Raw genomic sequence first — 27,515 nt, forward strand, 5'->3', positions numbered from 1 at the left:
ACGGTGTCCGCCTGTGATACAAAAAGCCTTATGACTTAAAGCGAAAACAAACGAGTGAATAGTCTATGAAAGCGATACAGACAGACGCCCTCTACATTCGGTATAACACTACGGTTTACACCGACATCGCCTGGTAATTACATTGTAGGCTTACAGCAGAGAAACTAAAATCAATACCCGGGATCGATACACGTGTATATGTGCTATGCGATTTGCATTCAGACGATAAATCTTTGGATACCGGGGTAGAAAATTATGAATATCTCCCGTAATTTTTTGATTCAAAAGAAGCCCATTTCAAGGCTTGCACTTGAATATATGTGTGGTTGAAAGAAGTATGATAGTCGTCAGCTTGCGTATTGAGAAAGAACCGTGCGTTTTGAACTCAAAACCTGACAAAAATTCTGATTTTACATGTGCCGAACAAAAAAAAAGACAACTGCCCTCATTCGTAAGCACTCGGGTCACGGAAGATAGCGCAGCGTAGGCCACTGGTGGAGGCAGTCTAAAAGCAGATGACGTCATGACGTATACCATGCTCACTGACATCTACAGAGGTCAGTCACCATGCTATTGTCAATAGCCTTAGTCGGATGTCCCTCGGTCCATTATGTGTCTCAAAACCATTAAACAGGTCGGAACAAAATGGCCATGCATGGCTGTGGATTCACCCTACCATCATGGCGATTTCTGCCATGAAGATATCGGGGCGACGCGGTTTACGAATCTTGGTTTCGTCAGTGTAAAAGCACAAAAAGTCAACTACTTACGATTATAATACTCGCTCTTTAACATATGAGACATCAACGTTGGCCCATCATACGGATCTTCACCATTAGCGAGACATTCTTTGATGGCATAAACTAGCCGCCATACGGCTCCAGTGATGTCTTTCACCATTGCTAAGTTCATCTATTACATGTATTAATAAAATCAAATATATTACACCGGCCCTTCGAGAGGAATTTTAATGGCTAAACTTCGACAATAGAGGGCTCCCTTCATGACCCTGGCGCCAACAGCACATGGTGTAAACACCAATATCACTGTCTCAATGGGTGTGTGGTTTCTTTTGATTCCTTTATAAAAGCAGCAATCTTTTTAATAAATGGAATATTATTTTATCATTCAAAATTGTGTGTAGCTCTCTTTAGAACCATTCAAACATATTAAAAAAATATTATTGACAGTGTTAATCAACATTTCACGAGTCTGCCGACATTGCATATCAATGTCAAATTACGCAGCATCCCAACAGAATTGCATCTCCCGATACTGAAGAAATATAAAAATTGTGATAAGAAGCCCCATCAGCTGCCGATTTAACTATACATATTTCTTCTTAAAAATCAGTTTACTTCTGGATTTTACCATAATTTGGTTTGAGCAGTTCTTGAAAATTCCTGAATTTTAAAGAAATTTCGAAACGTGTCGTGCACGCAAATACACCAAAAACTCATTGTTTTATCAATAAAACTGATGATGCGGCGACCAAACTTCGGCCGACCGGTACCCCATGCCTGGACCGAACAGCTGACGCTCAAAACAATAACATTGAACAGCTGATCATCTTCAAGACGTAAACAAACTCAGTCAATACGAATGTAACACACCAAATATGGGCTTTGAAAGACTTTTGAGCGAGAAAATGTTTACTAATTAATGATGACCTGTGACCTCAAGCGACGTGAAACGTGCAGTCAAGCTCAGTCAGTCAGTCTGATTTCCCACGATCGAGACAGTGCAAAATCATGTTCGAGAACGCTTTGCTAGTGACGAAAAAGGTTATGAAACCTCACTGATATGGTAAGATACTTGAATATTTGTTTTCCTATAGCTATGATACTTTGATCGATAGAGTAGGGTCCCGAATGTAGATTACTGTAAGCTTACTGCTCACAGTAGCCATGCTAGTAGTACATGCACAGACGAGTCAATGGCTTACTACTTCATACGAAGTCCGGCGCGGCGTGTATAAACAGGTCAATTCATTGTACATGTATGACTGACTATGATCATGATGAGCCCCCGATGCTAACAACTCAACACCTGAGGGGTGGTGGTGCAATAATTATGTGTACCCCCGGGGTGGTGAATTATAGGGGGGGCAAAGATTTTTTGGCAGGCCAAAAGGGGGGGGCAAGCATTTTTTGGCAGGTCGAAACTGGTCAAGCGATTTTTGGCAAGTCAAAAGGGGGGGCAAGCGATTTTTGGCAGAGATATTTTCCGGGGGCACTTCAATTTGAAATGGATATAGGTGTATGAGGTCATTGGGTGAGAGCATGATTTTTGGCATTCGGTGAGAGCAAAATGTAAAAAATATCATGGGTCATTGGGTGAGAACATGACCTTTTTTTTTAATATGGAATCTTTGGGTGAGAACCGAAACAGCACCACAGAAACCTCGAAAATCGAATTTCTAGTTCTAAATGGCTTCAAAATTCTTTGTTTTTTCAAATTAAATAACAAAATCAGTTAAAAACTTATAAATGAAAGTTGCTGCTCAAATTGAACTTGTAACCTTGGTCTTTGGGTGACAGATCAAATGGAAAAATTGAGACTTTGGGTGACAGAGCATGTGTTCGTAAAAAAATATGGGGTCTTTGGGTGACAGCGATACTGAAAAAGGGGGTTTTAACAGCCCTAAATACCCGCCCCCTCCAAAGTTGGGGTGCCCCCCCCCCCCGGGATATTTTGGGCACCGTTTCTATATTATGCCCAAAAAAGGTGTAGGAAAACATTAGGAACACGTTCAAATGCAAAATTTCATGCTCACTGCGCTCGCATTACAATGTATATGGTAAGACAATTTAAGGTTGTAAATTCAGGTTCCCCAAAATCTTGCATTGGTAAGGGGGGGCAAAGATTTTTGGCACATCAAAGGGGGCAAATGTTTTTGGCACATCAAAGGGGGGGGCAAAGATTTTTTGCATGGCCAAAGGGGGGCGGGCAAGCGATTTTTGGCAGACCATTTTGAGAATTCACCACCCCGGGGTACACATAATTATTGTCCCCCCTGAGTGAAAGAGTCAAACTTGTTTTGCTTAATTATTTTTCAAATTCCATGTATTGATGTTGCTCATGAAAACGAGGATATATAGGCCTAATATATTCATACCAAGCAATCTTGAAAAAGAATCTCAAATCAAACAACTAGACATGAGTCCTGTATCAGTTTATAGTAGGCCTATAACCTCTACTCCAGCTTGTGTAATTTTTTCTTATTAAATAAAAGTGTTGTAAAATAGGCATGTAACTCTTTTTCGTAGACAATCGACTATCATTAATCTGGCTATATGTGTACATGCACACATATACATCATCATCATGTAGACCCTCTGGTAGATCTTGGCCTTGCCAAGCCCTTGCAGTTGTCAATGATAGCACTAGTAGTTATACCATGTACTGAGCTGTGTGCATGGAAAACCTTTGGCTGATGCTACAGATTTGCCAAGTAGGATAAATTGACCTGTCAGGGATTTTTTGTTTATTTAATAATCTGACACGTCATTAGTCTGACACGCTGCTAGTCCGAATCTGAAATGCACTGCGCCATTCGACATGCCACTGCACTGGTCCGACACATTGCTACTGGCAAATTCCATGCCAAAAGTGCCTCTTGTAACGTCCGTAACAAAATTTTGGAACATTATTGCTCAAAACTTCAAACTTGCTAATCATACCTCCATACATGTAGATTGATGTCAGCAGACCTACAAAGTTAAAGAAAAAAATCTGAGTCCTGAAGCACCTTGACATTTTTTTAAATTTAATGTAATAGCATTACGGACGTTAGGATAAAATGTAACACCCATAACACTGAATCAACAGCGTAGGTCCCATACTCCCATACCAAAGTATTAAAACTTGATTTTCATGTTTACATAGAATGGAGTCAGAGCTTGCTCAATAGTTCAGTTAACAAAAAAAAGACAAACACAGAACTGAACATAGATTTAAGGATTCACCGTTTGGCCAATTCCACCGTTACGGACGTTACAGATGACATGCAACTTGCAACTTTTAAGTGAATAGCACACATGTTTCTGACATCAATCTATGGAGGCATGATTAGCAAGTTTGAAATAAATGCTCCTGTTTTGAGCAATAATGTTCCAACATTTTGTTACGGACGTTACAAAAGGCACTTTTGGCATGGAATTGGCCATTTGTCAAAAAGGCAGGCACTTTTGATTAACGTCCGTAACACTCATTTCTACCTTATAAGGAAGCCAAAACAAAATTGCTTCATTATATTGAACATTACAAGTATCATTCTAAGAAATAAAGTGTCATGATCAGGGACAAGCGATTTGCGCGGAACTTTCTTTCCGCGCAATTTAGGGATACATGATTTGCACTGAAAAAAAAAAGTTCCGCGCAATTTGCTATTTTTTTCCGCACAAATCGCCTGTCCCTGGTCATGATCCTAACATTAACAGCAACCAGGTAATAAGGTACCGGTATGATATTCACTTAAAAGTTGCAAGTATCTGAAACGTCCGTAACACAACAGTGGAATTGGCCATGTCTGAATCTGTAATCTCTGAAAGGCATCTTTTTTTGGTGTCTAGGCTCGCACCCAAAGACCCCCTAATTTCGAACTGGTGTCTGCACATCCCTGTCACTTAGTGGCGCCAGCGTCGGACTAACGGCATGTCGGACTAACGTCCTGTACGTTTACCTATGTGAAGCACTGCCCTTAAATAAATAAACTCATTTATCATATTTCCACTGCTACATTTTGAGAATCAATATATCGACCTGCCAAAAATGCTTGCCCCCCCACCTTTGGCCTGCTAAAAAATCTTTGGCCCCCCCCCCCTTTAATTCACCACCCATGACCCAGGGGGTACACATAGTTATTGCACCACCCCTGAGCCACTTTGGTTGACTTTAGTGGTGTTAAATAATGCCCTGCAGGGCAACCCTAAATACCCCGGACCGATCTGAAATGAAATACGGATCAAGGCATATAATTATCATCTGGTTGGGCCAGATTTGGGCGAGTTCTCACCGAGTTAAAACAGACCTGGGTTCTTCCTTTCGGTTCAAGACGGGATCAGGATTCAGGAATAGTCATTCTTGGTTTTCATTTAACATTGATCGGATCTAATTTGATATTTCGGTTTGGATTTGTTAAAAGTTAGAACGGATCGGGATGAAGTTAGCAGTTGGGATCGAGCGGGCATGATGGGTTGGGTCGGGTTGGTATTATTTGGGAAATATGCCAGGATTGGATTTTAAAAATCTTGCCCCACAGGTATTTAATGTAATGTGGAAGAGATGAAAAACAAAAATTATGTTTTTCAAAAGTAAGGCCTAAAAAAATTGTTTGATTAGGCCCAAAAAAAATCAAGGTTTGTCTCAAAGCTCACGAGTGGTTATTTTATACCCAGCTTTTTTTCATGGTATTTTGAGAAAAAAATATAATTTTCGCCGAAATTTTCCGGAAAAAACTTGAAAAAAAAAATAAAAAATTGCATTTCTTTTTTTTTTCAAATCTTACAATTTTACAAATGCGCCTGCGAGCTTTGAGATAAACTTTTTTTTTGGCCTTAGTGTAACATAATTTTGAAACAAATTGGTAGGTAGGTAGGTGATTTTTTTGGTATATTCAAGGACATTCTGTGATAAAAAGTTACCAATGCAACTTTTAAAGCTGTAAATTGTGATTATAATTTAGGCCTTGGATATTAAATTCTTCTTTTTTTTTAAATTAAAGTTTTATTTCCATTTAAAAGAAATTATTTATTAATTTTTTTGTAAAAAAAAGAAGAAGAAAAAAGTCTAGGGTCTGGCCTAATTTTAGGGTAGGTCGGGTTACGCCAATCAAACAATTTTTTTTAGGCCTAAAAAGAATCACACACCATGGCACCTTATTGACATGTACATTGATCATTATGTGCACATGTACAATAGTTTATAATTCCTAATTCCTCTTCTAACCCTCTTTTCTATTTCGTCTAGAGTGAGGCACACAGCAAACAACTTCTGGTACAACCCTAGATATTTCTTCACTGTGTGGACCACAGATGCAGATGAGAGTTGGGTTTTTGACGGAGGACATGGTGACCTTATCATATTTCACTTTCTGAAGCTCACCAACTTGTTCACCGAGTCCTTGTACAAAAATGTAAGCAAATATCTGTGGTGTTTTATGCAATAAGCAGGCTGCAAAATAAGGATTGTGAAGGGCACCCATTGCAAGGCAATTTTGAAAGGGCACATCTATTTTACAAGGCAATTACATGTTAAAGAATAGCAGCAATTAATAGGGCATCAAGGCAACTGGTAGGGGCACCGAAGGCAATTGCGGTTATTTTGCAGCCTGGCAATAAGGCCAAAGCAAAAAAGGAGCAAATGAAAAAAGTGTTTTTAATATGCAAAGTGATAATTTGTGATAATGATTTCAAAATGCATTGAATTTGTATCCATTTTGAAATCATAGAGTTACATGAACACAAATTATCACTCTGCAGAATAAAAACAAACATTTTCAATCATGAAGTCATTATCCTAGAATTTAGAGCTATTAAGGATGCACACAGGATCACTGAAGTGTTACATGGCCAAAATTGAGTTTTCATCACTAATGTCATCTTCAAACCGTATTTTATCTTGTCATTAATAGATTTTAAAGAAATCTTAAAATTTGAACCATAAGAAAAGCTATTTTAAAGACCCTTTTTCATTAAAAATTCGTCAAAATGCAAAAGCAAATAAATCATTGTTTTCCGCAATAAATCAAGCGTTCTCGAACGCTTAGCGTATTGCGCGTACAGCTAGCAAAGACACGCACACATGGTAAACTGGATGGGCGAGGTGATTACTGATTGAGGCGCTGGAGTCGCCAATCATGATCACTACCGTATTTTATCGTATTGATCTCTTCCAAGGTAGGTAAAGCTTGCACCATTGCATTCGATGAAACTGCGGGCCGACAGACCACCACCGTCCCGTCCCAGAATCAGTGGGCCTACTCGATAAATTTCGCCAAAAAAAGTGCTGATATAGTGGTATAAATTATAGGTTTTTTTTTATATGAACACAATAGTGAATTTTTTGTTTGTTTTTGTTTTGTTTTTCAAGTTTCATTCTGAACTTGAAAAGATGAAATTTATCTGTAAGAAGTAGTTACCCGTAAGATTTAGCCCTGTAATGATGACGCAATCTGGTAGATACGATAGAAAACGTAGGCCCTAAATATTTTGCCAGTAGGCTAGACTTAGCCCGTATATCAATAGGCTTATTATTTTATGTTTAAAAATTTGTTTTATTTCATTCATTCATACATTCATTCACTCATTCATTCATTCATTCATTCATTCATTTCATTGTTATTATTTGATTTACCAAGTTGGTGTAGTTGGACAAGAATATAGGCCTATTATATTAGCTTATATTTTATGCAGTCCCAGCCTTGGTTCGGGAGCCTCTGCGGTCGTTCAGTCTCGTTTTAATTTTGAAGACCATAAAAAATAGGCAAGTAGTTACTACCGGTAGGCCTATATTAGGATACCTAAGGCCCTGAATAATGTTTCAAAGTGTTATTAAAACACGAATAATTTAAGATTCGTTTTCAAACGTTCTCTACTCCTGATTGACCATTAACGCAATGTCAAAAACGTTGACATTTCAATACTTCATATCGACCATCTAGGCATAGGCCTACAACTCTATGTCAAAACTGTCGATATTTGAAATCGGCATAGCGAGCACGCGTTTATGAAAGCATTTTCATGAATGTTTTAAGAAAGCATTTTCATGAATGTTTTAATGCTAAATAATAATTTCAAACGAGAAATATAATCGAAAACGCAAATTCGTGCTTTTTTCATAACCCATTTTAACTAAATTTCCATTAGTAGGCCTATTAGGTCTACCATATACCATGATTGCGATAAAAGCTTTTGGTTTTACAACACTTTTTGCGCATGTTTTGGCCGAATGCCTTTTTATTTGCAATGTTTGTCTGGCTTTCAACTTTCACGTTTATAATGTCTGCATACTTTAAAAGGTAAACTGCTTTAAAGCATTTTTCGTGAATGTTTTCATGCAGTGTTTTAAAACGCTCTTTATAGAATGGTGCCTATATACGATAGGCCTACTGCATAAACCACAATCTAATTTAAAGTAATAAGTGTTCCGTTTTCTACTTTTGAAATTCGGTTTTGTTAGGCTATATAAATTTCCGTGTTTTTCAGTTTTCTTGTGACCTCTCCGTGTTTTGCCCGTTTAACATATAAAGCAACGAGTAGTAACAACATCATGTTTGCGGTTCAGAAAAGGACAATGAACATAAAAATGCAATATTTGTCAACACCAAAAAAAAAAAAAAAAAAAAAAAAAAAAGAAAAAAAAGAAAGAAAATCTCCCAAACCGATAAATTAAAAACATTGCATTTTTAAAGCAAAATTATGAAAATTAGTACAAAACAGAAAATCATGATTTATGTCTCAATTTATTCTTCATTTCATAAAACTTTCTGATTATCTGCTAAAATAATTGCTTGTCAGTTATTCTATGCTAATTTTAATATTCTGATGTCCGCACATTTTAATACAGAGCATGATCTTTTTTTTTATACGGAACAGGACAAAATTGTGCTAAATAATCATGGTTTCGTTCAAGGCAACACGACCATGCACTGTGCAACTTATTCACAGCGTAACCTATCTGTCTGTCCGCTGCCCTGTCGCTCCTCAAACGCCGACGCTGCATCAGCGACCTTGCCGGAAGCTTTGCTGCACCATGGAAACAAGACTGCAGTAAATAAAATGGCTACACCATGTGGATAAAACATCTGCCGAATGTGCATGGATAATTTTGTCTTATTGTATATTTTACCTTCTAAATCACCAAAAAATGCCAATCTGCTGCAGTTGGACGCCTTCTCATTTTCTAACTTGACCAAACGTCACAAGTCACCGGATTATATATTTATGGAATAATATTAAAAAATGGACCTAAAATCCGCTGTATTTTTCTAAATCGCGATTTTCGGCAAGTTCACTTTTGACCACTTTTAACCATTTTGGTCCGCCATAGCGTCTAAATGAAGCATCACTGAGGTAAGTTTTTAAGTCAAACGTTTAGATATGGCCAAAATCTAGATAGTGTTTTTTCGTTTTTTTAAATTAGAGCCTAGAACTTTTTTTATCACCCATGATTCAAAAATTTGAACACGGGTCACACGTTTTTACTGATTTTTTGCCTATATTTTAAAAACTAAGCAAAATTTCGAAAAATAAAAAACACTTTCTAGATTTATTTGTCTAAATTAATAAAATTCATGTTTTACAGTTTTGATTTTCAAATAATTTTTTATGGCGGACCAAAATTTTTGGTCAAAAAAGCCGTTTTTGTGATTTTCTCGAAAATTGTACTTTTTGACCCAAAACTGACATTTTAAATAGATTTATGAGCTCATTTCCGTTCAAAAAATGTATACTTTTATATACTTTACATAAATAGTTTTCTAGTTATGAGGTGAATAATAATGGCTAATTAGTGATCCTGTGTGCCTCCTTAACTCTAGGTCCAGGGACATTCCAAAACAACAACAAATTATTTTTACTTTTGCAATTTCTGGTTCCTGATTACCCGCCCAAAAATGTGTCGGGAAGTCGGGTATAAAATTACCAAAAATTTCCTGCCTTAATCATGTCAGTACTCCCATTTATAGATGCCTTAAACCTCAACCTGGGGTCCCTTCCCAAGTGGGAGTTCTCATGAAAAGTTTCTGAAAAATATTATTAATTGTGCTTTCTTGGTATTTACTTTCTTTCTTTCAGCTTCATTTGATGAGGAGTCCAAGCAAATGATTTTCTGTAGGAGATCACTGTAAAGTCAACTACTCAGTGCCAGAAGTGGGTAAGTGCAATAGTTGCCCTGTGAACATTTGGCAATTTACATACAGTATATTGTACTCATCTACACATGGCTGCTATTGCACTTACCCACTTCTGGCACTGAAGTGTCAAGAACCGTGAAGTTCAGGAACATGGATACCCCGGATGGATACTCGCAGTGCAAATTATTTGTGGACTTACCATATGCGGAAAATTGTATGTGTAATGGACCAGGGTAGTGGATTGCAATGAACACGCTGTGGTTCATGTACATCTAGTTCGAATTATCAGTCCCAGAACAAAATATTAATTTCTGACATGATCGTGTTCAGGGTCTGAACTGTTTTCTTTCGAAATCTTGATGGCAAATTGGACAAAAGAAGCACATGGACCTACATTTTGTACTTCACAGTTTATTAATCCCCTATTCATGCTCCGTGAATCACTCTATTGTGGACCATCCTTCTGATACTTGAGTGTTTGGACAAGCGTAACAGTTTTGACAGGCCTTCTCTCTACCTCTCTGTTTGTAAACAGGTGAGGAGGTCAAAATTGTCATCCTCGCCGAATAGGAAAGTGAGCGTAATAGTACGACACTGATGTACATCAATACATGTAGATGACATTACAAATAGTGAAGTCACTTTTAAGCCCGGGGGACCACTCACATAAATGGACTGTACGCATGCGTGACCAAATAAAGGGAACAAGGGAAAAAAACAAGGAAAAGGGTTTTTTTTAGGCAAGGCAAGTTACAAATGTACCCGAGTGACGCGTTTAGGGTCTAAAAAACACTGATTTTCAAGAATAAGGGTAGTTTTCTAAAACTGAACAACTTGTTTAGGGTACCAAATAATGGTTTTTGGCCCACTTCTTTTTCGTGCATCGTAACAAAAAAATTCTTGGGCCAAATTTTTTTTAAATTAATTTTTAAAAACTAGATTAAAATATCTAGGACCTGTTTTTTCATTTTATTGAATTTTGACAAATTTCACCAAAAATATTTGAAATTGGGGCCAAAATCAGGCTTTTTTATGATTTTTTTGAAAAACTCATTTTTGGTGCAAATTTCTCAAAGTTGGTCGAAATTCAAAAAAATAAAAAAACGGGTCCTAGATATTTTTATCTAGTTTTCAAAAATGAATTTTTTTTTTTTTTGTAAATAAAAAAAAAGAAGTGGGCCAAAAACCGTTATTTTTGGGATTTTGGGCCAAAAATGGCATTTTGGCCCAAATTTGACCTCACAGATGAACTTATCAAGTCTTTGCCATTCTAAATATGTATACTTTTATATACTGTAGACCAACATTTTAAAGAGTTATGAGGCCCAAAAGTTTCCATAATGCCAGGGTTCAGATCAACCTTTAAGGGCCTAATTTGCTGGTAGGGTAAAACTTGTTAAGGGGTGTTTAAAGAAAATTTGGTCACACATGCATACACTATCATACTTGAGCGGCCCCCCTGAAAAGTATTCACATGACATCAAGAATTAATCTATAAAGCCAAAGGATATGATATATTGGAATATGTATAGATCTGGTAATTTGCATTTCATACATGTAAGGTAAGGTCCCGGGTAAGGTGAACACCTCTTGATTTTGAGTTGGATTTATTTATTAATATGCAAGTGTTTAGCAGGGCTCAGGGCTCAAAGAATATGCAGGTTGATGTGGTGATTCACCCAGAATTGGAATATAGCTTCCATAAAGTGAGCAACATTCAATGGACTGGTACAGGGCGATAGTCCGACACGCTGCTAGTCCGACACTCCGCTAGTCCAACACGCTGCTAGCCCGAATCTGAAATGCACTGCACCAGTCCGACATGCCGCTAGTCCGAATCTAAAATACACTCTGCCAGGCCGACATGTCGCTAGTCCGAATCGGGGAAAACACTGCGCTAGTCCGATGCAGTGTTTTTCAGTTTCGGACTAGTGCTGTGGTTTTCAGTTTCGGATCAGCGCTATGGTTTTCAGTTTCTGAAGAAGTTTTTTTCAGATTCGGACTAGCGCAGTGAATTCTGATTCGGACTAGTGGCATGTCGGACTGTTGCAGTGGTTTTCATTTTCGGACTGAGGAGGGCATGCTTTTTTCGGACTAGCGCAGTGTTTTTTTCATTTTCGGACTGACACACCCCTATTTGTGTAGTCGGTCTAGCGGCGCGTCGGAGTGGAGGCGATTTGGACTGAGCGATGCACTCCCAATGGTCTGGGTGATACTATTTGTGTTATCGGTGCAATGAGATTTAGTCCAGTAAGTCCACACAATCTGACTTTTTCCTGCATTCCACCAAGTTTCATGCAAAATTTCAGCAAAATATAAGGGTTTTTTAAATATTTTTCTATTTGCTTTCTGCCAAAAGGTGGTTCAAAACACATGGCCAGTAAATATTTAAACAGGTGTTTTGATGTTGTCAAGTAGCATTTAAAAAAAAAGACTTCAATAAAACTTTTTTATCTACTTGCCGAGTGTGTATGATTGTGTCATTATTATGATGTGCCACAAGAAATACATTTCATCAAGTCAATCATTTCTGTACTGTATAGACCACTTGACACGGGACTTGACATCAATGTTTATCAACAAAGGCAAGGGATTGGTCGTTCGATTTGCTCGAACGAACCGCTTCACTGTTCAATGGCTTTCTTGTACTATATGAAATGTGGTGGGAGATTTAAAACACACATGCCCTGAGCAAACTACGATGCGCACGCACACTGCAGGGCAAAGAACAATGGAAAGTGCCATAATGCGTGCGCATACTGCCGGGTAATGACGTCACATGTCAAGTGGTCTATACTGGCTAGAGATTGATATTTCATAGGAGTCATAGAGCAGTATTATGGGGGAAAAGGTGGACTGTTTGCTAGTCCTATGATTCTCTATTCTGGAAAAAAGGATGTGCTACGCAGAAAATTAGAAAGAGGTCACTAGTCCAAAGTTAGGGTCAGGGTCATACTGTGTGTTTTTACCAAGCACTCTGTATTTTAATATTCAGACTAGCCAATCTAGGGACTAGTATACCCACCTTGAGAAAATACCCTGCCAAATACCAATTCCATGCAAGGAGCTTTCTAATTGTAGTAATTTTTACAACACTTCACACACAAAAAAACATTTTTTTTTATGATCCGATCTTACCAACAACACAAAAATCAGTACCGATCCGATAATCAGTTCAGTCCAACTTAGGAATGCTTGCAAAATTTTCATGACCACCCAGAGAAAATACCCCTGGCAAATATCAATTCTTTGCCAGGAGCTTTCTAATTAAAAAATGATACAATATATTTTAGCGATGACGCACATATCGGTAAAAAAAAATTAATTGGTGATAAACGTGCACTTCAGCTAGGCATGACTTAATTATCAGCACACTGCAACAATTATTCCGCTGCCATTAGGATATCATAATCATTTCCGCTTCACCAAGTCCACACTGAGGTACACTCAGCGACTTAGATTGTGATTATTCCCCTCCCCAGCAGCTCCCCATTTTACACCTGGGTGGAGTGAAGCAATTGGGAATTAAACTATCTTGCTCAAGGATGCAGCACACTGGTCGTGGTGGGGCTCGAACCCGCAATCTAACCATTAGGCCACCGTGCTTCAGTACCGATCTAATAATTGGTTCAGCCCTAATATTGATTTTTAATTTCCAGGCTAGCAAATCTTATACCGATTCCATGCGAGGAGCTTTAGCTTTGCCAAAAAAGTTTCATTTTTTTACCGATCTATATTTTACAGATGACAGATTAGGTTTAGCCCTACTTTGAATGCTAGCAAAATTTTGAGGACCATTTTAAATTTCCAGAGTAGCGAATCCTGGAAAAATACCCCTGCCCAATACCAATTCCATGCGATGAGCTTGAGCTTCGCCAAAATAGTAACATTGGTTACCTATACAATATTTTACCGATGACGCACATATCGGTTTCGATCCGATAATATCGGTTCAGCCCTAGTTTGAGTGCTAGCAAAATTTTGATGACCATTTTTAATTTCCAGACTAGCGAATCTTGGGACTAGTGCATCTACTCTGGAAAAATACCCGTCCAATACCAATTCCATGCGAGCTTTAGCTTCGCCAAGAAAGTTACAGTTTTTACCGATCCGATATTTTACAGATGACTCCCATATTGGTACCGATCATATCGGTTCAGCCCTAGTATGAGTGCTAGCAAAATTTTGATGACCATTTTAAATTTCCGGAGTTAGCAAATCTTGGCTAGTGCACCCACCCTGAGAAAATACCCATGTCCAATACCAATTTCATGTGAGGAGCTTTAACTTTGCCAAAAAAGTTGCACATATCGGTACCGAATGGATAATATCGGTTCAGCCTTAGTTTGAGTGCAAGCAAAATTTTGATGACCATTTTTAATTTCCAGACTAGCGAATCTTGGGACTAGTGCATCTACTCTGGAAAAATACCTGTCCAATACCAATTCCATGCGAGCTTTAGCTTCGCCAAGAAAGTTACAGTTTTTACCGATCCGATATTTTACAGATGACTCCCATATCGGTACCGATCATATCCGATAATATCGGTTCAGCCTTAGTTTGAGTGCTAGCAAAATTTTGACGACCATTTTTAATTTCCAGACTAGCAAATCTTGGGACTAGTGCATCTACTCTGGAAAAATACCCGTCCAATACCAATTCCATGCGAGCTTTAGCTTCGCCAAGAAAGTTACAGTTTTTACTGATCTGATATTTTACAGATGACTCCCATATCGGTACCGATCATATCCGATAATATCGGTTCAGCCGTAGTTTGAGTGCTAGCAAAATTTTGGTAACCATTTTTAATTTCCGGACTAGCGAATCTTGGGGACTAGTTAGTCCGAATTATCAGACCCAGAACAAAATATTAATTTCTGACATGATCGTGTACTGGGTCTGAACTGTTTCCATATGAAATCTTGATGGCAAATTGGACAATAGAAGCACATGGCTCTACGTGACAGCTTTTTAATCCCTATTCATGTTACGTGAATCACGCTATTGTGGACCATCCTTCTGATACTTGAGTGTTTGGACAAGCGGAACGGTCTTTTGTCTACCTCTCTGTTTGTAAACAAACCAGGAGGTCGAAATCGTCCTCCTCGCCGAATACGAAAGTCAGCGTAATAGTACGGCACTAGGGACTAGTGCACCCACCTTGAGAAAATACCCATGTCAAATACCAATTCCATGAGAAGAGCTTTAACTTCGCCAAAAAAGTTAAATTTTTAACCGATCCAGTATTTTACAGATGATGCACATATCGGTACCGATCGGATAATATCGGTTCAGCCTAGTTTTGAGTATTTGATTATAACTTGTAACTCCGTTTCATAAGTAATGAATACTCGTTATATTTTATACTATTCATACCTGTAACTTAGTAAAAATGCCCCGGAATTAATTCCCTATTATTTACGAAGGGTACTGACCGTAAATCATTTTAGCAAGATGAGTTTATCATGATGAATTCATGACATTGAGACTACTTCGCAAGTCTCAAAATTATATCGTAAACTTACGACACATTGCAAAATCCAATTCACCAACATTATTTACGATCAGTACCCTTTGAACTATTTAGGAAGGCTACCGGGTACCCTTCGCAAAGTTACAGCTACGAAAAGGGTAGGCCTAGGCTATGGCTGCGTAACTTGCGAACATCAACACATATACTAGTGAAATACACGTAAACCAAGGTACATGATAAGCTGGAATGGAAACAACTACAGTCAGTGACCACTGCATGTAATGCATATGAAGTACGAACGGTGTGCTGTGCACTGGCATGACTGTGTGCGAGTTTGCCCGAATGCTGGACGGTTCGCACCCTTTCAATTTCGGACCCGTGCACTTTCGCCCCCTTTCTATTTCGCACCCGTGCACTTTCGCCCCCTTTTTATACCGCGGGTATTGTGCTGCTGTCATGCTGTTGATTGATGCACGATCGATTGCTTGAACTCCCGGTGATGCGGCGTAGTATGTTTATAGTACTGGGCCGTCGGGCATGCACTTATTAAGTCATGATAAACCCGGGAAGGAAGGAAAGAAAGGATATTTTAAAACAAAATAGAGGAACGATTTTTTTTCTCAGAATATATTACAGGCCAGATATTTTAGCAGCAGGCTTACCCAAAATAATGAAATAATTATAATTCAATGATAAAAATAGTAATAATAATACATAGTAATAATAATAAATTTATATTTAATTATTAATTATAATATGTATAAAAAACAGTGAAAATTTGTTCCAACTGACGACCAAAGGATGGATCCAAAAGGATACAAGTGTCAACAAGCAATGGATAAAATTAAAAACAATGAAAGTATGACACAAAATCCAATGGGGGAGTAACACAAAACATATAAACAAAGTTAATTTAATAATATAATATGATGATAATAATAATATGATAATAATAATAATAATAATAATAATAATAACAATAATAATAATAATAATAATAATATTAAATAATAATAATAATAACAATAACAATTTTAATTTAAAAATATAATATGATGATAATAATTATAATATGATAATAATAATAATAATAATAATAATAATAATAATAATAATAATAACGAACAATTCAAACAAGACATGTTTTAAAAGACAAAGCAGCTTTCTTGATAAAAAGAAAAGAAAAAAAAGCACTATAAAAAAAAAAAAAAAGTCATCCACTTTACACGATCCTCTTTATTAATATCTAAGAAATACATGCTATTACATTATTGACATCTTCGAGTTCAAACATCCTGCCTTAAAATTGTCGGCATAAAGTATTTAGCGGATTAAGATACCGCGTAAGATATGCCGTGGTGTTAATGAAGCATCGTCATAATGAGTCCGTGATTGACAGGCCGGTAAACAAAATGAATCATGAACATATAAACGTCAATCATTTACAATGCAGAATTGGATAGCATTTTCCCACAAATTTGTTTATTTACTTATGTTATTTATTAAAACCATATTTTTACATGGTTATCCTTCAGATAAATCTGCTATTACAGGGGCCCTGTGTCATGAAAACAATATACATAACAATTTGTAGAATTATACATAGGCCCTATATATTATGTAAGATTTTTTTTTAAAAAAAAAAAAAAAAAAATCATACATCAAATATATCAAAATTCATTAAAAGTATTTACATTTCTTTGTTTTATACAATTTACGTAACACTTGTAGAAATATATAAATTTAATTAATTAAGACCACAGACAAAATACATCATTCATTAAAAGACATAAAAGTTAAAACATTTGGTTCATTATTTACATTTCTCATTAAAACGAACAGAAAACTTTCCTGATTAATAATATTTTATATTTGGCAAAGAATATGGATGCAATTGTAATATTTCTCAATGCGCAATCGTAACATATTGTTCGTAAATAAATATCTTTGTATGCATGTATTTCTTGACAAGTTTATACCGGCGCGCGGCCGCGGGGCCTTGTCAAGCAATCGATCGTACGTTACTAGGCATATGGCACTTGTGTGTGTCTGTTTACGGTACCATTGATTGAACCCACACCATACCCGGCGCTTTCCCGTAAGTCATTCATTACATAATGGGTTGAAGAAGTCACACCTTATGTATACAGTCACGCGGCCGCGTGGCCCGGAGACTTGTCAAGCAATCGATCCGGTACGGGTATGTTCTGGGACGAATATATGCGTGCTACTGCCTAGTCACCGTAGGGCTACCATTGCATTGATTGAACCCATGTCACGCCCGGCGCTTTCGCGTACTAGTGGCAGCTAATACTCGCGGTGAAGAAAGGTGGCGAAAGTCAGCACAGCATTATCGCAAAGCTGATGCCAGGCGTTTGTTTTGCTTGTGCGCATTTGTCTTTGAGAAATTTGCTAAATATTTTTTCCCATTAGTTTCATGTCAAAGAAGATCAATTCGGCAACATAAAGATGGGATAAAATTATAAAGTATAAGCCATCAAATTTTTGGCCATATCAATATCAGGCCCTATATAAATTTCATAGGCCATAAATAATTTAACACTAAATTATATAGCTATTAATAAAGTACTAATAAGGTAACATAATTCTAATAATAATAATAATATAATAATTATTATTAAATAAAAATAATAAATAGGCCTTCAATAAAATAAAATAGAAATAAAATAAAATAAAATAGGCCTAAGTAAAATAAAATAACAAATCAGAAACATAATGAATACCAATCTTCAGTCGAAGCACATTTAATATATTGTAATAATATAGGCCTATTAAATTCAATCGAACCGGGGAGTCCATCAACATCCCGGGTAAACATACTATTACACGCTGGACTCAGTACCGGTGCTGCAAACACAGACAATCAACACTAAACAGTCAACAAATACTATACACATACAACACCCCCACTGTACCGCCGGGAGTTGAAGCTGAAGCGATCGATCGTGCATCATCAATCAACAGCAGCACATTACCTGCGGTTTAAAAGGGGGGGCGAAAGTGCACGGTGCGAAATTGAAAGGGGCGAAAGTGCACGGGTCCGAAATTGAAAGGGTGCGAACCGTCCTGTTTCCGTTTGCCCTACCCTGGAACACCATGAACACAGTCCACCTGAGTAAGCTTACTGTGCGATCGTGAAAATGGAAGGTCGACGAGATGCTCATTTTGGAAACCATTTCACACGGCCAAATTTGTGTGTTAAGTGAAAACTGGATTTGTTTTAAAATAAAAGAGGTGTTAAATTCATGTGGATATATGAAAGTTTGATATGTGATCTCCAAAGTCGTGTTTTCATAGGGAAATTTCAGTACATTCCGTGCAAAATTTACGGAGTCAACCGGAGTGACGTAAATTAACCGCACGGATGGTGTATTGTGAATCTTCAAAAAGCGCCCGACGAAGTTTTTTGAAGTGGTTTTCTTTTGATTTACAAAATCACTACCGTAATCCACGGTAAAAATAAACGAAAACGAGGAACTGCTCAACAAAGGTAAATGTATATTTATAAAAGGTACGGTCTTTTTTAGCAATACATAATAAGATAATGCAGCCTATGATGGGACTAGTTAATGAAAAATGTGACATTTTATCGGGGTTTGCTGCTTTCAATATTCATTTGTGTTGCCGTGAATGCCGCGGCGGTCGATGTTTTGGAAAAATAATAATTCGTTTACAACCCTGAATTTCGGATAAGTGAATAATGAGAACTCATTTAAATAGTATTCAAAACACATCTCTTCTGTTCATTGTTTTTATTACTTCTTGCCAGGCTATAATTCATGAAACAAAAACATAGTACATTATTCATGAAAGTGATAAGTTTTCTTGTGTACAAAACTCTCAACATTCAAGTTGTCTGCTGCCCTCTGTTGTCCAGATTCGGTCATTAAATTTCCTATTCGCAACGTAATTGAAGGGCCGGTGATTAGGCCAATTCGCTGTAGAAATAGTAATGTAACAGAATTAATTATATACCATAGCATTATAGGTGAAAAATGTCTTCTTCTTTTTCAAAATAAGTAACAAAATAGTGATAAATGAAAGTTGCTGTTCAAATTGAACTTGTAAGGGTGACAGATCAAATGGAAAAATAGGGTCTTCGGGTGACAGAGCATGTGTTCATTAAAAAAATGGGATCTTTGGGTGACAGCGACGCTGAAAAAGGTCTTAACAGCCCTACATACGCGTCACCTCCAAAGCGGGGAGTGTCCCGAGGGGCAGCAAGGGAGCACAGTGCGCAGTGCTGGTCACTGATTGCTTGTCCCATGAAGAAATAGTAAATAAATAGAACACGTGTTCGCCAATTAGGCCTATAAGCTGAACAAGAAACTTAACCTTTGTTTTGCTGGACGATGGTTCAGTCGATTTGATTTCATAGGCATAAATAGTAACCATGCCTTATTAAGATCTCATGAAATTAATACCGGGGGGTACGTACCGAACCAATCTGGGACGTATCAAGATTAAATGGCGGATAACTTCCCCATTGGTAACCCCACTGGTTGAACAACTCGTCCAAAGCGTTAACAGCGGTCATCGGTCCAACTACCAGTATGTTTTTAAACGCCTCGATTGCTTTGTCGTCATCCTGAGGGCGAGGTTGAACTTTCGCCGTTGACCTCCCAACGTTTCCCGCTCCACCTGCAGAAACAAAAGCAGAAGCAAAGTTTTGTCCACGGCAAATTCACCGTGACCTTTTCAGCCATAAACCCGCTTAGTGAAGATTAAACCGAAACATGCAGTACTAAACCATTATAGTAATCGATTGTCCAATGCAAATTTCTTACCACGTGATAATATTAATCCAATGAGTGATCGAATTGTCCGTACGGTCGACTAATCCAATCGATAATGACGCTATTGACATGTACGGGCGGAGCTCCACTGACTGAGTTTTGGGGTATTTCTCCCAGGTTTGCTATCATTTACTTATCAAGGCGGTCCCCCGTTATTATAAGGACTATGCTAATAATTTAAAGATTGATATGTAGAGAATAAACCATACATGATTGACAGAAAGTACTAAATTTGTACCTATTACGGTTTCGTGGGACCCCTCTTGCAAATGCGACCAAGTCATGTGCATTGGATTAACACGGGAGTTTGGATAAGATGTAGATTTCCTTTCTCATACAAATGCATATGGTCCCCCGTTATTAAAGCTTGTACCGGGTTAAAAAGTCAGATATGTTGACAAGAATAAGTAATTGAAACATAGAGAAAGTACTAAAATCATAGCTTTTAAACTTTTTGATATATGACGCTAACTAGTTCATCCTATATCTACAACACAGCGCTACCAGTACGGGTCAATTGGCCATTGTGAGTGCCGCTGTGTTGTGTGCATATATGTAGTTAACAATAACTGCATGATGTGCTGTAACTTACTTCCTTTTTCCACGTGCATATGGAACTCGGCGTCTCGAAAGTAGGAACTATCTGTGTCGACTGCGATGATCTCATACTTTCCTGTGCTGAGAAGTCCCATTTCATATGCAGCGATGCCAAAACCACGCAGGTCGTTTCTATCTCCCAGAAACACGTAAACTGCATTGTTTTAAGAGAAAAGTGCACACGGTGTCCTATGTTTGTTAAATTGTTCCAAGTTTCCTACGGTTGTTGAGGCGCAGGTATTAGTGTTAACCAATGTTACCTGCTGAATCGCACATGGGGGACATGGATGGAGAAAAGGCTGAATAAATAAATTATATTTTACCTTAAATAATATTTATGATACTTTCATCAAAACAAATATTCAAGCGATGATAGTGTGTGTATATAATATAAAGAATAGTGACAAAAAATTGTTTTAATACTTTGGACATACAAAGTGCTCGAAAAGGTCCATGTTCTCTCCCATTACTCGGGACTTAAAGCAATAGTGTATGATTTGCATATAAAGCAATAGTGTATGATTTGCATAAAGAATAGATTCCTATTTAAATGTTTGTTTTCACTGATCACATTATCCCCTTTTAATTTTGAGCCAAACAAATGAGGTAAAACGAAGAAAATTGCGATTTCATTCCAGCGCATACAATGCGTTTATCGCTCCCCAATATTACATGTAATACTGCACGGAGCATCGCGCTCGACGTGTGTACACATAAAGCTGACATCCACGGGACATGTTAGCAAGCACTCGATCGGTGAACTCTGAATAAAACCGGTTCTCCCCGTTTTAATATAAAAAGTTAAATTTTACTGTTATTAAAGCACTTCACGTTTAGTCTTTTACGTGGTATTTTAGTACACCACTGGGCATTATAATTATGCAAAAATCCGAGTAAAATTGAGGGCGTCGCTGTGAAGCAAATCACACATTATCATACCTGCCAACTTTTGAAAACTAGAAATAGGGACACTTGTGAAGCGGAGCGAGCGAAGCGAGTGTAGCGCTCGCGACTACGGCCGGGGGTCCAGGGGCCCGCTTAAGGGCCCTTGGTGGGGGTCGAGGGGGCGGAGTCCCCCGAAGCCAGAGGGTTTCTACCACAGAATTAGAGAAGGAGAACCGGGACTCTCTATACCGCCACGTACAATCGCGCCGTCAGCTATGGGGAGAAAATTGGGGGTATTCGGGTCCTTGCCGACGGTGCGCGGAGAGGAACGAAAACAATTCTGCGTCTCATCTGAAGCGTCTTGGTACTCGCGTACAGGTCGCATAACGTGCGTCTCTCAAACGCGCCCATCATCCATGGCGCTCTTGCATGAAAACGAATGCCTCGAGCGCATTCCGAGGGAAACCGAATACCCCCCAATTTTTGCTCCATGCCTGTATCAAGATGGCGGTCGAGTCCTGGTTCTCTGGTTTTAATTCTGTGGTTTCTACACATTTTACACTACAGGAGACACTATTTCTGAGGGGAAATAACATTTAAAATGGATTAAAAAATAAGGTTATTTTGAGAAAACAAGCCTAGATAACAGCCTTGAAGAATATCTATTATACATGCAATCTTCTTCAAGGCTGTTATCTTGACTTGACTCAAAATTATACCGTAAAATATGCAAAATAGGTACCTAAGCCCAGGCAATGTTAGCAGATTTAGCACCCCAAATGACCACTTTTGACATAAAAACCTGTTTTAGACTGTTTTGAAAAAATGCTTCCTTCATCCTAAAAAACTGGTTTTAAATGTTCAGTTTCCTATACTTTTGTACATGAGAGACATTCTTCAAAGTTCTTTTTTTGCCTAATAACATGACCTACATGGCTGAAATTGATATATATATAATGCGCAATATACAAATGATGATTTAACAAATTTTTGATCCCCATCTTTTTTCTTTAATTTTCAAAAAAATATTTTTGGCCAAAAAAGCAAGTTATAGGCCCTTAATTACTTGCTATTCAAGGTTGGAAACCAGAGAAATACTGCTACTAAAAAAAAAAATTGCCAATATATTTTTACAAAGTTGGATAAAGTTGTACATTTTAATTACTTTTGCTTCTATTGAACAGCTAGCAACGTACTAATTCAATGTGTCCCTGGCTGTTCAATAGAAGCAAAAGTAATCAAAATGTACAACTTTATCCAACTTTGTAAAAAGAAATTGGCATTTAAAAAAAAAAAAAAATTTAGGGCCTATAACTTTGGCCAAAAATATATATTTTTTTTATAGAAAATCGGGACATCCCGATTTTATGACGTTTTCGGGTGTCTAAAATCGGGATGTCCCGCCAAAATCGGGACACTAGTATGGGCGGCCATGAGGGCCAAAAGGGTCTCAAAATCACACACGGGTCTCAAAAGTACAATAAGGTCTCAAAAACACACAAAGGTCTCAGAACTAAACACACAATAAGGTCTCAAACGTATAATAAGGTCTCAAAAACACATAAAGGTCTCAGAAATAAACACACAATAAGGTCTCAAAAGTATAATAAGGTCTCAAAAACAGAGAAAGGTCTCAGAAACAAACACACAACAAGGTCTCAATAGTACAATAAGGTCTCAAAAATAGATAAAGGTCTCAAATACAGAGAAAGGTCTCAAAAACAGAGAAAGGTCTCAACTGAAACAGAAAAAGGTCTCAAAAACACGTTATGGTCTCAAAAACACGTTATGGTCTCAAAAACACGTTATGGTCTCAAAAACACGTTATGGTCTCAAAAACACGTTATGGTCTCAAAACACGTTATGGTCTCAAAAACACATTATGGTCTCAAAAACACATTATGGTCTCAAAAACACGTTATGGTCTCAAAAACACGTTATGGTCTCAAAACACATGGTCTCAAAAACACGTTATGGTCTCAAAAACACGTTATGGTCTCAAAACACATTATGGTCTCAAAAACACGTTATGGTCTCAAAAACACATTATGGTCTCAAAAACACGTTATGGTCTCAAAAACACGTTATGGTCTCAAAACACATTATGGTCTCAAAAACACGTTATGGTCTCAAAAACACATTATGGTCTCAAAAACACGTTATGGTCTCAAAAACACGTTATGGTCTCAAAAACACGTTATGGTCTCAAAAACACGTTATGGTCTCAAAACACATTATGGTCTCAAAAACACATTATGGTCTCAAAAACACGTTATGGTCTCAAAAACACGTTATGGTCTCAAAACACGTTATGGTCTCAAAAACATGTTATGGTCTCAAAAACACATTATGGTCTCAAAAACACGTTATGGTCTCAAAAACACGTTATGGTCTCAAATATACGTCAAGGTTTCAAAAACAGAGGAAGGTCTCAAAAACAGAGAAAGGTCTCAAAAACAGGGAAAGGTCTCAAAAACAGAGAAAGGTCTCAAAACAGAGAAAGGTCTCAAAAACAGAGAAAGGTCTCTAAAACAAAAAAGGTCTCAAAAACAGTGAAAGGTCTCACAAACAGAAAAAGGTCTCAAAAACAGAGAAAGGTCTTAAAAACAGAGAAAGGTCTCAAAAATAGAGAAAGGTCTCAGAGACATATACCTCAGAGACATAGACTGCACATAACGGTCGGTTGACTTTGTAATACCTGATTTGAGATCTAGACGTGTTTTTGAGACATGAACGTGTTTTACACCCTTTTGACACACACGGCCGCCCATAGTATTCCTCGGCGTTGACCCTTTTGACCCCGGCGGCCGCGCCGTGAGTGCCAAAAGGGTCTCAAAAGTACGTCTTGGTCTCAAAACCCCATCTTGGTCTCAAAAACACGTCTAGGTCTCAAATCAGGTATTACAACCGACCGTATATATGCAGTAGGCCTACCGCATACAGTACTGATCCGCTTGCAGTCCCGCATGGGGAACTGCAATATTTTTGGTGTATTTCCGTATGGGGAACTGCAATATGTTTGGTGTATTTCCGCATGGGGAAATGCAATTTTTGGTACATTTCCGAATTGGATGTATTAATCAGAAGTTTAAGTCAAATGGCTACGTGCTTTGACATGCAGTTAAAAGGGCATTTCGTGATCCACAGCCTCATCCCCCACTTTTCAAAAAAGAAAGTTGAGATTTTTATACCATTTGGGAACTTTTGGCTACATAATGTTTATGTACTAAATATTTCTTGCAGATTAATTCATTTAGCAAAAATATCGTGACATGAAAAATTTGAATTTTGTTCTGGTACCGGTATACCAGATCGAAATTACAATGGCCTATGGAATAATACACATAATCATGCATAACTCACAAAAGCAAAATCGGATTGAAATTTTGTGAATAAGCTTTTTTCGTGGATATCTACTGAAAAATGTCATAAAAAAGGATGCTAGGATCACATGCTAAATTAAGTTACTAAACTCGTCACAATATAGGCCCTATCATACTTATTGGGTTAGATGGTTTGTTAATATCTACACCACATTTCGCCATACTGCATTTTAGAAACGCTTGCTGTTAGAATAAGAAAAATTTTAATTGTAATTATTGCACATTCTAGGGAAGCGTGGTTACCTTTTTAAAATAACCGAGTGAGAGGGTTTTCAAGAAAATATTTTTCCTGTCAAAACTGAAGCATCCTCTGTATAAAAGAAAATATGAATATTAACTGCACATCATATATAACGATTCGTGATACCCAATTGTGGCACATTTGATGTCGTTTATGAGGCAGAAAATTTTATTTCAATTTTATATACGCCAAAATATTTTTTTAATTGAGCGAGAATGGCGATAGAAAAAACGTTGAAAATTCCATGTATAAATAACATTAGACCCAACCAATGATAACTGTTTCGTTTTTATGGTAATCTAATCTTTTATTTCCTGAAATAAAATTATGGGTCTAATGTGGATTAATTGTGTAATTGATGAAAACATCGACGTGTATAAAAGAAGCTACAAGCAAAATGGTAGGCCACGCCACATTGATAATCTATGCTTTTAGTATACGACGAGTTCGTAGCGCACGTGTGAATCAAAATCGATTATACTATTGTGCGTGTATAGCCTCATTCCTATTTCTGTATATAAAACACGCAGTTATCAACAATTTAGCGCTATTAACACACATTAATGTTTTTAAACAAATAAAATTCCAAAATATGGTACGTTTTCTGTATTTGCTTGTCACGTGGTATGTTGAAGTAATGAAGTTGCGATTATATTTTAAAATTTTCATCATGACACCATCAAGCCTTGATAGCCGAGCGGATAAGGCGCTGGTGTCGGACTGACAGGGTTTCGGACTGGGGTCTACACAGAGAGCTATACAAGGTTTGAGAAGTGTTCTTAGTCAATTTTGGGGTGCTGATTCAGAATCTTTTATGTACTTTCATAGAAAGTACTCAAATTTGGCATTAAAGGTGAATTCCGTGATTTTTAGGAATAAATTCAGTATAAACAGAATTATTAGCTCTAAAACATAAGTGCTTTATATAAATGACAAGAAGTAATGCTCTTTAGTTTAGAGGGCTTGTCACAGTTCCCTCAGGCCCGTAGTACGCAGGATTTTTTTGGAGGTGCTGATTTTGAGAAAGTGCACTTTTTTCAGGGGGGTGATATTGTGAAAAGTGGAATTTTCACCTTTTTGACCAAAAAAAGCGTTAAAAACCTGATTTTTTTGCTTGCTATGCTCACAAAAATGTGATATTTTGGTACTTTGTGTATACTTGTATATACAAATTTGGGGTGAAGGTGTGGTCGCACCCTCCCCACTCCCCATGTACAGGCCTGAGTTCCCAAGGTCAAAAGAGCTAAAATTTTCACTTTCATGACTGCTTTGTTATGATTCTTGTAATTCCTTGTTGACATTCCTTAAATCAATTAAAAAGTGACAGACAAACAACCCAACTTTTAATGTTAATTATGCATATTCAAAATAATACAGGCACTGCTAGTAAAATTTGATAATTTTAAACAACAAATTTATTAATAATTCTAAAATGTAACACATGCTTTAGGTTTTACAACTTTGTGTATTTTTATTTGAATCATACATGTATACTGACCACATGTTGGAATACTTGTGTGTGTTTAGAAAAATAAAGTGACTATAAATAAGAATACAATTTAACATGTATCTATGTGTTTGTTTTCATGGTGACTGGTGTAAGGGCTGATCAATATTAGACAAGTTAATTGTTGGGCTTTTTTAATGGCAAGGGGTGAAACAAGAAAAAAAACCAAATTTATAAGGAAAACAATTTTAAGCAAAATATGTCAATGTTTTTGAGCTGAAAACAATTCATAAATTGCCTCAAAATATTATCTTTGTGATGCTTTTTATCTTTCACATTTACCCCTTGCACAAAGAAGACTTTTTTTCTGTGGTGTAAAACAGGCATTGATTTTTGCCAAAAACTGAGGGTTTCAGTGAAGTTTTGTTTTGATGAGGGGAGGTGCAAGTTGTTTTGAAAGTGTCCAAATTAGTGAATGCAATGCCTGCTGCTGAATTCCAATAAAACTCAATTTTTGAATAAGATTCATCCTCCACAGTGATATACCAACATGGATATGGGGTGGACCCTGAGTGATCCCATGTTCCAAATACCTGGACAAAATTGATAAATCTTCTCAATAGACCCATTTCATACTAAATTTCTATTCAATTCATAATTTACACCTATAGGCGCCTGAACTTGTTAGGGGTGGTGCAATAAATTGTATCCCCAGGGCCGGGATGGTGAATTATAGGGGGGGACGCAAAGATTTGTTGGCATGTCAAAGGGGGGGCATTTTTGGCAGGTCGAAAGGGCGGGTCAAGTAATTTTGGC

The 27,515-nt window shown here is 37.4% G+C and overlaps 1 protein-coding gene and 1 long non-coding RNA gene across 2 annotated transcripts in view; one reads left to right on the forward strand and one right to left on the reverse strand.

Annotated features, from left to right (window-relative positions):
• The window catches only part of LOC140166992 (speract receptor-like), a 73,877-nt gene that overhangs the window by 23,159 nt on the left and 23,203 nt on the right, over positions 1-27,515 (reverse strand). The window contains 3 exon segments of the mRNA XM_072190472.1: positions 771-912; positions 19,789-19,991; positions 20,739-20,897. Coding sequence (XP_072046573.1) covers positions 771-912; positions 19,789-19,991; positions 20,739-20,897 — 504 coding nt within the window.
• On the forward strand, positions 1,596-10,994 carry LOC140166550 (uncharacterized). The gene is made up of 3 exons (XR_011860882.1): positions 1,596-1,806; positions 5,971-6,136; positions 9,798-10,994. It is a non-coding gene; the product is annotated as an uncharacterized lncRNA (long non-coding RNA).

Source organism: Amphiura filiformis, chromosome 12 (genome assembly GCF_039555335.1).
Source record: "Amphiura filiformis chromosome 12, Afil_fr2py, whole genome shotgun sequence".
NCBI lineage: Eukaryota > Metazoa > Echinodermata > Ophiuroidea > Amphilepidida > Amphiuridae > Amphiura > Amphiura filiformis.